Here is a 14,562-nt window from a genome sequence, read left to right as displayed (position 1 = left end):
GGGCTGGGGGGTTGGGTTTGGGGGTGGGGATCTGGGTGGTGTGGGTGGGTGGGGGTTGGGTGTGTGTTGGTGTGTGTGTGTGTGTGTGTGTGTGTGTGTGTGTGTGTGTCCAGTTTTCTGTAGAATGGTGGGTGTTAGTGGTCTGTTTTCTTTAGGCTGGTGGGTGTTTTGAAAAAAAAAAAAAAGAAAGAAAGAGAAAAAAATGTACAGTATAATCCAATACAATGCAGTACGATGCAATGCAATACAATGCAGTACAATGCAATGCAATACAATGCAGTACAATGCAATATGATGCAGTCCAGTGCAGTATGATACAGAACAATCAAATACAATTCAGCACAATGCAGTACAATGCAATGCAATACAATGCAGTACTATGCAATGCAATACAATGCAGTACTATGCAATGCAATGCAGTACATTGCAATGCAATACAATGCAGTACAATGCAATATCGTGCAGTCCAGTGCAGTATGATACAGAACAATCCAGTACAATTCAGCACAATGCAGTACAATGCAATGCAATACAATGCAGTACAATGCAATGCAACGCAATACAATACAATACAATGCAATGCAACACAATGCAATACAATACAATACAACACAATACAATACAATACAATACAGTACAATACAATACAATTCAGTACAATCCAATCCAATCCAGTCCAGTCCAATACAATGGAGTACAATACAATACAATACAGTACAGTACAATACAATACAATACAGTACAATACATACTGTACATTACAGCACAGCACAGCACAGCACAGCACAGCACAGCACAACACAACACAACACAACATAACACAACACACTTCAGGTCCAGTTCAGTACTGTTTAAGCACAGTTAAGTAACCACATAAATTCAACACAACGTGACCCAACAACACCTCCCCCCCCCCCCCCACCCCCCTCCACCCCCGTACCCCCCAACCCCCTCCCCCCTCCCCCCCCCCCTCTCGTCCACCTTTTCAGCTGAAGGAAGGGGAGTGCATCCAGCCCATGAGCGGCCCCGGCTACCCGACGTTCCCCTGCATCTACCGGCAGCACATCTACTACCTGGGCAGCCCGGCGGCCCGGGACACCTTCCTGCAGGACCCCATGACCTACCTCACCCAGCCCAGCCCCAAGCCGGTGGTGCCCGTCAGGCTGGCCATCATCGGGCCCCCGAAGTCGGGAAAAACCACATGTGAGGTCTTCTTTTTTTTTGTTTTGTTTTGTTTGTGTGTGTGTGTGTAGGTTGGTGTTGGGAGGGGGAGGGGTTGGGGGGACGAGGGGGGGTGGGGTAGGTGCTGGGGGGTGGTTGAAGAGGGTGTTGTATGTGTGGATGTGTGTCTTTGTGTGTGTGTGTGTGTGTGTGTGTGTGCATATGGATGTGTGACTTTGTGTGTGCACGCACACATATGTGATTGCGTGCATGCGTTTGTTGTGTGTGTGTGTTTTGTGTGTGTGTCTGTGTGTGTGTGTGTGAGTGAGTGTGTGTCTGTGTGTCTGTGTGTGCCTGTGTGTTTTAAAAACAGTTTTTAAAAAAATGATAAATGAACATATCAGGGCAAAAAAATACTCACACAGACACACAGACACATGCATGCACACACACACACACACACACACACACACACACACACACACACACACACACACACACACACACACACACACACACACACACAAACACACACACACACACACACACACACACACACACACACACACACACACACACACAACTGACTAAGTGTGTTGGATTACACTGCTGGTCTTGTCACCTGTCTAGCAGATGTCGTATAGCGTACACATGGATTTGTCCGAACACAGGGACGCCTCTTTGAGAAACTGAAAACTAGAGGCAGGTAGGGAACAGGTGGGGAGGGGTGTGTGTGTGTGTGGGGGGGGGGAGGGCTGTTCTTTACTTTCTGCAGTGACGCCTCTTTCAGAAACTGAAATTAGAGAGAGGTGGGGGGTGGGGAGGGGGTCTTTTACTTTACGCAGTGACGTCTCTTTGAGAAACTGAAATTAGAGAGAGGTGGGGGGTGGGGAGGGGGTATTTTACTTTCTGCAGTGATGCCTGTTTAAGAAACTGAAATTAGAGTGAGGTGGGGAGGGGGTATTTTACTTCACGCAGTGACGCCTCTTTGATAAACTGAAATTAGAGTGAGGTGGGGGGTGGGGAGGGGGTATTTTACTTTACACAGTGATGCCTCTTTGATAAACTGAAATTCGAGAGAGGTGGGGGGTGGGAGGGGGTCTTTTACTTTACACAGTGATGCCTGTTTGAGAAACTGAAATTAGAGTGAGGTGGGGGGTGGGAGGGGGTGTTTTACTTTCTGCAGTGATGCCTGTTTGATAAACTGAAATTAGAGAGAGGTGGGGGGTTAGAGGGTGTCTTTTACTTTACGCAGTGACGCCTCTTTGATAAACTGAAATTAGAGAGAGGTGGGGGGTGGGGAGGGGGTGTTTTACTTTACACTGTGATGCCTCTTTGATAAACTGAAATTAGAGAGAGGTGGGGGGTGGGAGGGGGTCTTTTACTTTACACAGTGATGCCTCTTTGATAAACTGAAATTAGAGAGAGGTGGGGGGTGGGAGGGGGTGTTTTACTTTCTGCAGTGACGCCTGTTTGAGAAACTGAAATTAGAGAGAGGTGGGGGGTGGGAGGGGGTCTTTTACTTTACACAGTGACGCCTGTTTAAGAAACTGAAATTAGAGTGAGGTGGGGAGGGTGTCTTTTACTTTACGCAGTGACGTCTCTTTGATAAACTGAAATTAGAGTGAGGTGGGGGGTGGGGAGGGGGTGTTTTACTTTACACAGTGACGCCTCTTTGAGAAACTGAAATTAGAGTGAGGTGGGGGGTTAGAGGGTGTCTTTTACTTTACACAGTGATGCCTCTTTGAGAAACTGAAATTAGAGTGAGGTGGGGGGTGGGGAGGGTGTCTTTTAGTTTCCGCAGTGATGCCTGTTTGAGAAACTGAAGTTAGAGTGAGGCAGGGGGTTAGAGGGGGTCTTTTAGTTTCTGCAGTGACGCCTACCTCGAGGGACTGAAACTGAAACTGCAACTGCAGCTGCAACTACCTTCACAGTGGTGAAGGGGGTGGGGAGGGGGTGTTTTACTTTCCGCAGTGAAGCCTCTTTGAGAAACTGAAATTAGAGGGGGGTGGGGAGGGTTTTTTTTACTTTACGCAGTGATGCCTACCTCGAGGAACTGAAACTGAAACTGAAACTGCAACTGCAACTACTTTTACAGTGGCGAAGCGCTTCGAGCAAGAGTACGGCGTGATGCGGCTGTCGGTGGGCGAGGCGATGCGGTCGGTGCTGCAGTCGCAGCCTCACTCTGAGCTGGCGCGGGCGATGAACCGTGCCCTGCTGCGCGGCATGACGGTGTCCGAGGAGCTGCAGGTGCAGGCGCTGGAGACCATCATGCTGGACATGCGCTGCCAGACCAGAGGGTGAGGGGGTTGTGTGGGTGGGTGGGTGTTTGGGGGGGGGGGGGAGTGTGTGGGTGTGTGGGTGGGTGTTTGGGGCTGGGGGCGGGGGAGTGGGTGGGTGTGGAGGGTGATGTGGGCGTGTGTGTGTGTTGTTAATGTATTTGACTAGTGGGAAAGAGCTTGATCAGGGGTGGGGGAGGGGATATATGTGTGGTGTCTGTGTTCTTGTTTGTTTGCTTATGGACTGGTGGAATGCCTGTAGATTCATTATGGTTCTTTCCACAGAGAGAGTTATATGGCATACACACACACACACACACACACACACACACACACACACACACACATACACACACACACACACACACACACACACACACACACACACACACACACACACACACACACACACACACACACACACACACACACACACACACCTGCCTTTCTAAGGATGAGGGAAGTCCAGTTCTGGTTGTCTTCAGAGATTAGAAGGGGTGGGGTGGGATGGGGTGGGGTGGGGTTGGGTGGGGTGGGGTGGGGTGGGGTGTCCTGTGCCGGCTGCCCCTCACTCTGGGTGTGAGATCTGTTAGGGGTGTGGAATCAATCCTGGGGTGGAGTAGAGTCATGGTCATTCAGCCCTGTGCTAGACCCTGCAGTCTTTTCACCCCCGTCCATGTGATAGGTAGTAGCCTTCAGTTTAACGTCTTACTTCGGCCCAGTCGTATGAGCTTATATCACAGATTGACATATTGTATTGCATTGTATTGTATTATTCTTTTTTTGTCATAACAGATTTCCTGTGTGAAATTCGGGCTGCTCTCCCCTGGGAGAGTGTCGCTACACTGAGAGCACCCCCCCCCCCCCTTTTTTTTTTCTGTGTGCATTTTTTGTTTTTTGTTTTTTTGTTTTCCTGTTGAAGTGGATTTTTTTCTACAGAATTTTGCCAGGGACAACCCTTTTGTTGCCGTGGGTTCTTTTTACATGCTCTAAGTGCATACCTTGGTTTATCATCTCATCTGAATGACATAAGTGTACAGTTGGGCCAACAGCAGAGTGAGAGCTGTATTATCAATGGTTTGTCCACTGCAGTGGGAAATCATTTACAGCTTAGTCTTTTGTGAAGGAGTGTGACTCTCAAACTAGGAGGCAAAATTACACTGGCTCTTAGTGCTGCAGCCTTGTGGGGTGGGCTAGTTTGCCTTTGGGAACCTATCTCAACCCCAACTGTCCTAAAAACCCTCATGGCCTCCACTATAATCAAACTCCAGCCCAAATAGTGGGGACAGCAGTTTCCTCCTCTGCTGTTCTGATGGTCATAGTCGAAAACGACTATCACACAATGCCTTCCTGTTCTGACTTCCCTACCCCCCACCTGTGTGTGTCGGTCAGGTACGTGCTGGACGGGTTCCCCATGACCAAGAAGCAGATGGAGCTGATGGACGCACGCAGCATCATCCCTGTGAGGGTCATCCACCTGGAGCTGGACAGCAAGGAGGTCATGGTGCGTTGCATCAAGGACAGGATCGCCCCCACCAGGTGAGGCTGGTCTCCCCACTACCTGGGGGTTCTTTTGGCTTGTGTGGGTGTGGAGTGGGGGGGGGGGGTGGGAGTGGGGGGAATTGGATGTGTGTGTCAGGGGTGGGGGTGGGGGGATGGGGGGTGAACAGCAAGGACGTCATGGTGCGTTGCATCAAGGACAGGATCGCCCCCACCAGGTGAGGCTGGGGGTTCTTTTGGCTTGTGTGGGTGTGGGATGGGGGTGTGGGGGGTAGTGGGGGGATGTGGATGTGTGTGTCAGGGGTGGGGGTGGGAGGATGGGGGGGTGGACAGCAAGGACGTCATGGTGCATTGCATCAAGGACAGGATCGCCCCCACCAGGTGAGGCTGGTCTCCCCACTACCCGGGGGTTCTTTTGGCTTGTGTGGGTGTGGGGGGGAAGGTGTGGTGGGTGTAGGGGGGCGGGGGTAGTGGGGGGATGTGGATGTGTGTGTCAGGGGTGGGAGGGTGGGAGGGGTGGACATCAAGGACGTCATGGTTGCGTTTCATCAAGGACAGGATAGCTCCTACCAGGTGAGGCTGGTCTCCCCACTACCTGGGGGGTCTTCTGGCTTGTGTGTGTGTGTGTGTGTGTGTGTGTGTGGAAGGGGGGAGGGAGTGGGGGGATGTGGATGTGTGTGTCAGGGTGGGGGTGGGGGCATGGGGGGGGGGGCTGGACAGCAAGGTCATGGTGCGTTGCATCAAGGACAGGATCGCCCCCACCAGGTGAGGCTGGCCTCCCCACTACCCGGGGGGTCTTTTGGCTTGTGTGGGGTGGGGTGGGGTGTGGTTGGTGGTGGGGGGGGCGGTAGTGGGGGGATGTGGATGTGTGTGTCAGGGGTGGGAGGATGAGGGGGTGGACAGCAAGGAGGTCATGGTTGCGTTGCATCAAGGACAGGATCGGTCCCACCAGGTGAGGCTGGTCTCCCCACCACCCGGGGGGTTCTTTTGGCTTGTGTGGTGTGGGGGTGGGGGGGGGAGTGGGGAGAATTGGATGTGTTGGGGGTGGGGGGATGGGGGTGGTGGACAGCAAGGACGTCATGGTTGCGTTGCATCAAGGACAGGATTGGTCCCACCAGGTGAGGCTGGTCTCCCCACCACCCGGGGGGTCTTTTGGCTTGTGTGGGTGTGGGGTGGGGGGTGTGGTTGGTGGTGGTGGGGGTAGTGGGGGGATGTGGATTTATGTGTCGGGGGTGGGGATTGGAGGGTGTGGGGGTGGACATGAAGGAGGTGATGGCTGGGGGGCATCAAGGATGGGATCGGTCCCACTAGGTGAGCTGGTTTCCCCACCACCTGGGGGGGGGGGGGTTGGCTTGGGTGTGTGTGGGGTGGGGTGGGGTGAGGGGAGAGGAGTAGGGGTATGTGTTGAGGTGGGTGTGTGGGTGTACAGCAAGGAGGTCAAGGTCCAAGGCATAAAGGACACGATCGCTCCCACCAGGTGAGGCGGTTTCCCACCTTGCAGGGGTCTTTTGATGTGGGGTGTGTGTGTTTGGGATTGGGATGTCGGTGGGGGGTTGGGGGGGGTGTGGGGGGGGCAGGGAGGGGGCTGTATGTGTAAGTATGTTTTGTGGGGGGGGGGGGGTGGAGGTTGGTGTGCTGGTGGACAGCAAGGAGGTCATGGGGCTTTAAGGACAGGATCGCACCCACCAGGTGAGACTGGTCCGTCCCCCCCACCTTGTGCGGGTCTCTTGTCGTGGGGTGTTGGGGGGAGGAGGAGGAGGGTGTCGGGGGTGTGGATGGGTGGGTGGGGGTGAGTGTGGGGATGGACAGCAAGGAGGTCATGGTCCGTGGCATCATGGACAGGATGGCACCGACCAGGTGAGATAGAGTTTCCCCACCTTGCCGGGGGTCTGTTGGCCTTGGGTGTGTGTGTGTGTGAGGGTGGAGTTGGATGTTGGTGTGTTGGGTTGGGGGTAGAGGTGGATGTTGGGGTGGAGGTGGGGTGTGTGTTGAGGTGGGTGTGGGGATGGACAGCAAGGAGGTCATGGTCCGTGGCATCATGGACAGGATGGCACCGACCAGGTGAGATAGAGTTTCCCCACCATGCCGGGGGTCTGTTGGCCTTGGGTGTGTGTGTGCGAGGGTGGATGTTGGTGTGTTGGGGTGGAGGTGGAGGTGGATGTTGGGGTGGAGGTGGATGTTTAGGGTGGGGGGGGGGTGGAGGTGGGGATGGACAGCAAGGAGGTCATGGTCCGTGGCATCATGGACAGGATGGCACCCACCAGGTGAGATAAGTTTCCCCACCATGCCGGGGGTCTGTTGGCCTTGGGTGTGTGTGTGTGTGTGTGAGGGTGGAGGTGGATGTTGGTGTGTTGGGGTGGGGGTAGAGGTGGATGTTTGGGGGGGGGGTGGAGGTGGGGGGGGGTGTGGAGGTGGGTGTGTGGAGGTGGTGGGTGTGGGGGTGGGCAGCCAGGAGGTTATGGTTTGTGGCACCAAGGGAACAGAATCGCGCCGCTCATCACAGCAACCTTACCATCCTCATCACTCATTATCATCAACATCATCATCCATTTATTTATTTATTATTATTATTTATTTATTTATTTATGTACGTTTATTGTTGACTTCATCAAGTTTTTGCGCCTTATACATATTATTAGTAATGGTAGTAGTTTTTTTTAATATGTATTTATCTATTATTTATTCACCCTTTTTTTTTTTTCAAGGCCTGACTAAGCGCGTTGGGTTACGCCGCTGGTCAGGCATCTGCTTGGCAGATGTGGTGTAGCGTATATGGATTTGTCCGAATGCAGTGATGCCTCCTTGAGCTACTGAAACTGAAACTGAAACTCATCATCCAAAACTGCCCAGTTATTCTTGGTCAACAAAAGCACGGCAGGTTCTTGTTGTTTTTCTTGTTCCAGAACTATGCCCCTGCACGACAGTGCCCAGATCCTCCAGATGAAGCTGGTGGCCTTCAAGAAGAACGTGCCGCCCATCCTGGAGTGGTACGACTGGGAGCACATGAACGTCGTCAACGTGGACGCTCAGGAGAGCAAGTGGTGGGTCTGGGACCAGACCATGGAGGCCACCGCCGCCGCCATCGTTCAGATCCAGACATACCTACAGCGCATCGAGCAAGGTAGGGGTGTGTGTGGGGGGGCGGTGGGGGTGGGGGCAAGGGGTGCGGGGGCAGGTGGGGTGTTCAAGGTTGGGTGTCTGGTTGTGTGGGTGTGGGTGTGTGGGGGTTGGGTAGATGTGAATGTGGAGGTGTGTGTAGGGGAGTGTTGGTGGGGGTGTGTTGGGGTGTGTTTGTGTGTAGGGTGTGTGGGGGTTGGGTAGATGTGGGAACCGCTGCCATCCACACATACCTGCAGCGCATTGAGGTAGGTGGGTGTGTTGAGTTTGATAGGGTTGGTGGGTGTGTGTGGGTGAATGGGGGTGTGTAGCGGTTGGTGGGGGTGTGGGGATGGTGTGGGAACTGCTGCCATCGTTCAGATCCAGACATACCTGCAGCGCATCGAGCAAGGTGGGTATGTTGGGTGTGTGTGTGGGGGGGAGAGTGGGGGGGAGGAGGTTGGGGGGTGGGGGGGTTGGGCTGATGTGGGGGCCACCGCCATCGTTCACATCCAGATTCCTCAAGATTCCCTAGCTTCCCAGGCGGTTGGCGTTGATCACTGGTGAGAAGATAGGGTCGAGTGTGGGATTCGATCCCACACCCTCAGGTACCCTAGCATCCCAGGCAGTTGGCGTTGATCACTAAGCCACCAGTCCGTGTTTGTGAGAGGCCTGTGCAGAGTTGTGATGTTTTTTACACATGGTTCTGTGTCATGGGTGTGTTGTTTTTTTACACACGGTTCTGTGTCGTGGGTGTTTTGTTTTTTTACGCATGGTTCTGTGTCGTGGGTGTGTTGTTTTTTTACGCACGGTTCTGTGTCGTGGGTGTGTTGTTTTTTTACACATGGTTCTGTGTCGTGGGTGTGTTGTTTTTTAAACATGGTTCTGTGTCGTGGGTGTGTTGTTTTTTAAACATGGTTCTGTGTCGTGGGTGTGTTGTTTTTTACACATGGTTCTGTGTCGTGGGTGTGTTGTTTTTTAAACATGGTTCTGTGTCGTGGGTGTGTTGTTTTTTAAACATGGTTCTGTGTCGTGGGTGTGTTGTTTTTTACACATGGTTCTGTGTCGTGGGTGTGTTGTTTTTTACACACGGTTCTGTGTCATGGGATGGGTGCAATAGCCAAATGGTTAAAGCGCTGGACTTTCAATCTGAGGGTCCTGGTTTCGAATCTCGGTGCACCCGGTGGGTAAAGGGTGGAGATTTTTCCGATCTCCCAGGTCAACATATGTGCAGACCTGCTAGTGCCTGAACCCCCTTCGTGTGTATGCGCACGCAGAAGATCAAATACGCACGTTAAAGATCCTGTAATCCATGTCAGCGTTTGGTGGGTTATGGAAACAAGAATATACCCAGCATGCACCCCCCCGAAAACGGAGTATGGTTGCCTACATGGTGGGGGGGTAAATAAATAAAAACGGTCATACACGTAAAATGTTACATGTCTGTCTGAGTGTGTATGCGTATGCATCTGAAATCTGATTGAATGACACAGGAAACGAATGATGAGCACCCAGTGGCAGCCGTCTTTCGGCTCTACCCAGGTAAGTAGCCTGTGGTGCAAGTGTCCCCGTGTATGTAAAGCGCTTAGAGCTTGGTCCCTGACCGAGGATAGGTGCTGTATAAGTAATCCACATCAATCAAGCAATGGGACTTGCAGGGAAAGCAGCGTCGGTGGCTGACATGTGCATCACCCCCAAGGAGTTCCAGGGACGCAAGGGTGACTTCGGGGAGTACTGCCCGGTCAGCCTGTCCCGCGGGGAGCTCGTCGACTGTTCCACCACACGCTCCCTCAAGTTCGCTGCCGAGTTCAGAGGTAAAGCTCTGTGTGTGTGTGTGTGTGTGTGTGTGTGTGTGTGTGTGTGTGTGTGTGTGTTGTGATGTGTGTGAGTGTGTGTTGTGATGTGTGTATGTGTTGTGTGTGTGTGTTGTGTGTGTGTGTGTGTGTGTGTGTGTGTATGTGTGTGTGTGTGTTGTGATGTGTGTGTGGGTGTGTATGTAAGTGTATGCTAATTTCTGTATCCAGGCTTATGTATAAATATTACTGTGTTCAAATTTGAATATTTGTTTTCCACCAATAATAATAATAACAATAATAATAGTAATAATAATAATAATAATTATATAATAATAATGCGGCTGCCAGAATTATGAATGTTCCCATGGCAAAACCCCAAACCAGCTCACCAATCAAAGATGTTCATCAAGACACCAAGAAAGGTTTTGGAAACAAACACAAAAAAGCGCACATCTCTCTCTCTCTATATATATATATGTGTGTATGTATATATATATATATCAAAGTAGACAGGCTCTAAAGACAAGGGCGGAAAAGCCCAGCAACTTGAAAACTGTACTAGCTGCAATGTGCGGCACCAGGCCTGGGAGACGTCGAAAAGGATGACATCGTCCAACTCCGGTACAAGACTTTACAGGACTTGTCCACTGCTCAAGGCTAGGTACCGCTGTAAGGCAGTGGAGGTTTAACTCATTCTATCCCACAGGTACATGCCTGCCACAAGTGTTCCCCTGAACCAGCACTACATGAGACTGCTGTAAGGCAGTGGAGGTTTAACTCATTCTATCCCACAGGTACATATCTGCTACAACAAAGCTTCCTTCCTTCAGGAATACGTAAACAGTTCAGTTTAGAACGCCACCTAGTCCACAGGGGAAGTAATCATTGGTACGAGTTAACTCGTACCTGGAGTAGAAGTAGAGTTAAGAAATCAGTTTTCCTCCTCGTTCAGAACGTTAGCAGATCTGCATGTTCCCAACAAACAGTAAGAAAAACAAACAAACAAACAAACAAAAAAAACCCTGTTGGACACTGTGTATCTCTGTGTAGGTCACTACTACAAGATGGCAGGCCCGAAGGAGCTGGAGCAGTTCCTGGCCGAGCCGGAGAAGTACATCCCACCGCTGGCGCCGAACAAACTGCCGGCGCCAGAGCTGTTGCCGCGGCGATGCAAGAAGGAGGAGGTTCCGGCAGGGAAGGTGGAGCTGCAGGGTTACTGCCCCGTCACCTTCTTGGACAGGAAGCGTCGGTCAGTGTGGGGAGATTGTGATGATGATAATTGTTATCATTGGTGCTTGTGTAGGGCCTATCTTTTTTGTTTTTGTATGTGTTTAGGGTGTGTGTATTACAGTCATTCGGATGAGACAATAAACTGAGGTCCCGTGTGTGCAGCATGCACTTAGTGCACGTAAAAGAACCCTCAGCAACAAAATGTTTGTTCCTGGCAAAATTCTGTAGAATAATTCACTTCGATAGGAAAAACAAATAAAACTGCACACAGGAAAAAATACAAAAGAAAAGGGTGGCGCCTCGGGAGAGCAGCCCGAATATCACACAGAGAAATCTGTTGTGATAAAAAGAAATACAAATACAAATGCAAAATACAAATTATAATGATAATTGTTATTGTTGGTGCTTGTATAGGGCCTATATTCAGTTGTTGTGGGATATTATTATCATAATATTGTTATTGTTGGTACTTGTATTGGGCCTATCCTCAGTTGTTGTGGGAGATTATTATGATAATAGTTATTATTAGTGCTTGTATAGGACCTATATTCAGTCACTGTGGGAGATTATGATGATAATGATTGTTATTATTAGTGCTAGTTTACGGCCTGTCTTTAGAGACTGCCCGACTCGTCCTCAGAAAGAAAAGATCTGAGCACATCACTCCTCTTTTGCAACATCTCCACTGGCTCCCTGTCTCACACCGAATAAAGTACAAGATCAGCACTCTATGCTACAAATGTATTCACAAATCAGCCCCTTCCTATCTCTGTGGCTGCCTTCACCTCTACACTCCATCTCGCTCACTACGATCAGCTTCGGATCCACTCCACTTACGCATACCCAGATTCAAACTCTCGACTGTTGGCCGCCGTTCTTTCTCTGTCTCTGGACCTTGCAATTGGAATGAACTTCCTCTCTCGCTTCGTCAAGTCTCCACACTTAGCTCTTTCAAGTCTGGCCTTAAAACCCACCTCTTCCCAAAATAGCCTCCCTTCCCTGCCTCTTCCTTGTCTTTAGTTTCTCCAGTTTTAGAGTTATGCGTGCGTGAGAATGACTGGTGCGAAAGCACTTAGATTTGTCTCTGCACAAGATTCAGCACTATATAAGTACCATTATTATTATTATTATTCTTATTTTTGTCTTATAGTTAAATGTGGAGTGTGGCCAGCTCAATGATTGCAGCCACCCTAAAGATAACTCTGGTCAAACCTCCCTTCCCATGCTATAGCACCAGTCTCTTTGTCTGTTTTGCCACTAGGCTGTCGCTCCACCATGTCACTGCATGACGTGATGTGTATAAATCATGACATGTCCCGGGCTGGAGATGAGTCTGATATGGAGTGTCCAGCGTTATAAAGGAAATTTTCTATCTAAAATTACGTTTAAATAACATACTTACCGTGACCCAACTAGTGTAGACTCCGGCAGGGGTCTGACATTCCTGTCCTGTGCAAACTACTATCCGCCTATGCGGAGAAAATCAGAGAACTACGGCCGATAACCTCCCGGAAGTAGGTAACATCCCCTTTGTCCCCCTGGCTAGCGCCCTCTTTTTCCGGCAGCCATCTCGACATCTGTTCCTGTGCACTTCATACGGCTAAGTTTTTCGCATTTTCTATCTGTCTATCGATTCTTTGGCGTTTCTGTTTTGTGTCCAATTATGTCTTCAAACAGGTCGCACAATTATGTAGCTCGATTGGGAGATCGGGCTAAAATTAAGGCACGATCGCAATCGATTCGCGATCAGTAATTGTTTTCTTTTACAACCATGCTTGTCATTTAATGAAGTACTGAAACCAGTGTGGAGCAATGTGAGCTTCCATCCATGGCACAGCTGTTTTGTTTATCTGTGCCAGGTGTGTTATTTTAGAAGATGAGAGTCCTAACTAAAAATCATGAAGGATATTGTTACTACATTGTAAATTCACTAAAAGCAAACAAAACAGTAGAACCTACCCGTCATTTGTGCATGTGAATCCACTTTGTGTGTGTGTGTGTGTGTGTGTGTGTGTGTGTGTGTGTGTGTGAGTGTGTTTGTGTGTGTGTGTCTGTGTTTGCAGACATGTGTCTATGTTAACTGAATATACATATATGGCTGACTATTAACTGCACTTTGCTGATCACAACACTTCCTGTTCCTGATGATAGGTACGAAGCCATCGTGCCAGGCGACCCAGATATGTTGGTGGAGTACCGTGAGAAGTTCTTCAGCATGGAGTCTGAGGAGAAACTGCTCAAGTTTATGAGGTGGGTGACCCCGTACACACTGTCTTGTTGGCTCACGATGACACAAAGAAAATGAACTGCAGCATTCATTCATCCTTCTTCTTCTTCTTCCCACGTTCAATTGTATGCACACGAGTGGGCTTTTACGTGTATGACTGTTTTTACCCCGCCATGTAGGCAGCCATACTCCGTTTTCGGGGGTGTGTATGCTGGGTATGTTCTTGTTTCCATAACTCACCGAACGCTGACATGGATTACAGGATCTTTAACGTGCGTATTTGATCTTCTGCTTGCATATACACACGAAGGGGGTTCAGGCACGGCACTAGCAGGTCTGCATATATGTTGACCTGGGAGATCGTAAAAATCTCCACCCTTTACCCACCAGGCGCGGTCACCGTGATTTGATCCCGGGACCCTCAGATTGAAAGTCCAACGCTTTAACTATTCGGCTATTGTGCACGTCGTCTCTAAAATCTGACCACAAAGGAACTTTCCATCTATCCTCCCCCCCCCCCCCCCCCCCGGACCCTCAGATTGGCAGTCCAACGCTTTAACCACTCGGCTATTGCGCCCGTCGCAGCATTCATTCAAAGATAACAGAAAAAAAACCAACAACACAGATGTAAGATGAAGGGAGAAACCCCCCCAGTTCTATACTCATCAGAACCATCAAAATAATGATGGTGGATGTTCAAAGAAAGAAGAAGAAGAAGAAGAGAGAAAAAAGTGAACTGAAGAAACAGAGAAGATTCAGAATAAATGAACTGGTAAGGGAATCTGATTTATGAATTAAAAAAGAAAAGAAAAGAAGGATGAGGCTTAAAAAACAAATGAGTATTCCATATTCAATTCAATCCAGTTCAGTTCAGAAGACTTTACTGTCTGCTTGTGTGCTTCAAACAATGAAAAAAAAAGAAAATTTTAATTGAAGTGCAATGTGTGAGCACAGTATAAGCTTTAAGCTTGTTGATGCTCTTTTGTCTTTGCTTGTATTTTCGTAATTCTTGTGTACTGTTGAACAATTAACGATTAGATAAAGAATGTTCTTTAGACTCCTTTAAATGCTCATCAGTATCACTGTCTCTCAGGTTAATTTTTCTCTCCTCTCTTCTCTTTGCACTAAAGTGTCCATTAGGCTCTTTTGAACGCTCATCAACGTGCGCAATAGCCGAGTGGTTACAGCGTTGGACTTTCAGTCTGAGGGTCACAGGTTCAAATCTTGATAACGATGCTTGGTGGGTAAAGGGTGGAGATTTTTCCGATCTCCC

General features: G+C 49.6%; 1 protein-coding gene across 2 annotated transcripts in view; it reads left to right on the top strand.

Annotated features, from left to right (window-relative positions):
• Nucleotides 1–14,562, top strand: part of LOC143283017 (adenylate kinase 9-like) — a 68,778-nt gene that overhangs the window by 50,303 nt on the left and 3,913 nt on the right. For both annotated transcript variants that reach the window (XM_076589008.1, XM_076589007.1), the window contains 7 exons: nt 990–1,203; nt 3,260–3,461; nt 4,833–4,979; nt 7,844–8,061; nt 9,695–9,850; nt 10,883–11,081; nt 13,214–13,312. In XM_076589008.1, the coding sequence (XP_076445123.1) occupies nt 990–1,203; nt 3,260–3,461; nt 4,833–4,979; nt 7,844–8,061; nt 9,695–9,850; nt 10,883–11,081; nt 13,214–13,312 (1,235 nt within the window). The remainder of the gene's footprint in view (nt 1–989; nt 1,204–3,259; nt 3,462–4,832; nt 4,980–7,843; nt 8,062–9,694; nt 9,851–10,882; nt 11,082–13,213; nt 13,313–14,562) is intronic.

This window comes from Babylonia areolata, chromosome 6 (assembly GCF_041734735.1).
Source record: "Babylonia areolata isolate BAREFJ2019XMU chromosome 6, ASM4173473v1, whole genome shotgun sequence".
NCBI classification, from domain to species: domain Eukaryota; kingdom Metazoa; phylum Mollusca; class Gastropoda; order Neogastropoda; family Buccinidae; genus Babylonia; species Babylonia areolata.
The sequence above is the reverse complement of the archived record's forward strand: the minus strand, read 5'-3'. Positions and strand labels throughout refer to the sequence as shown.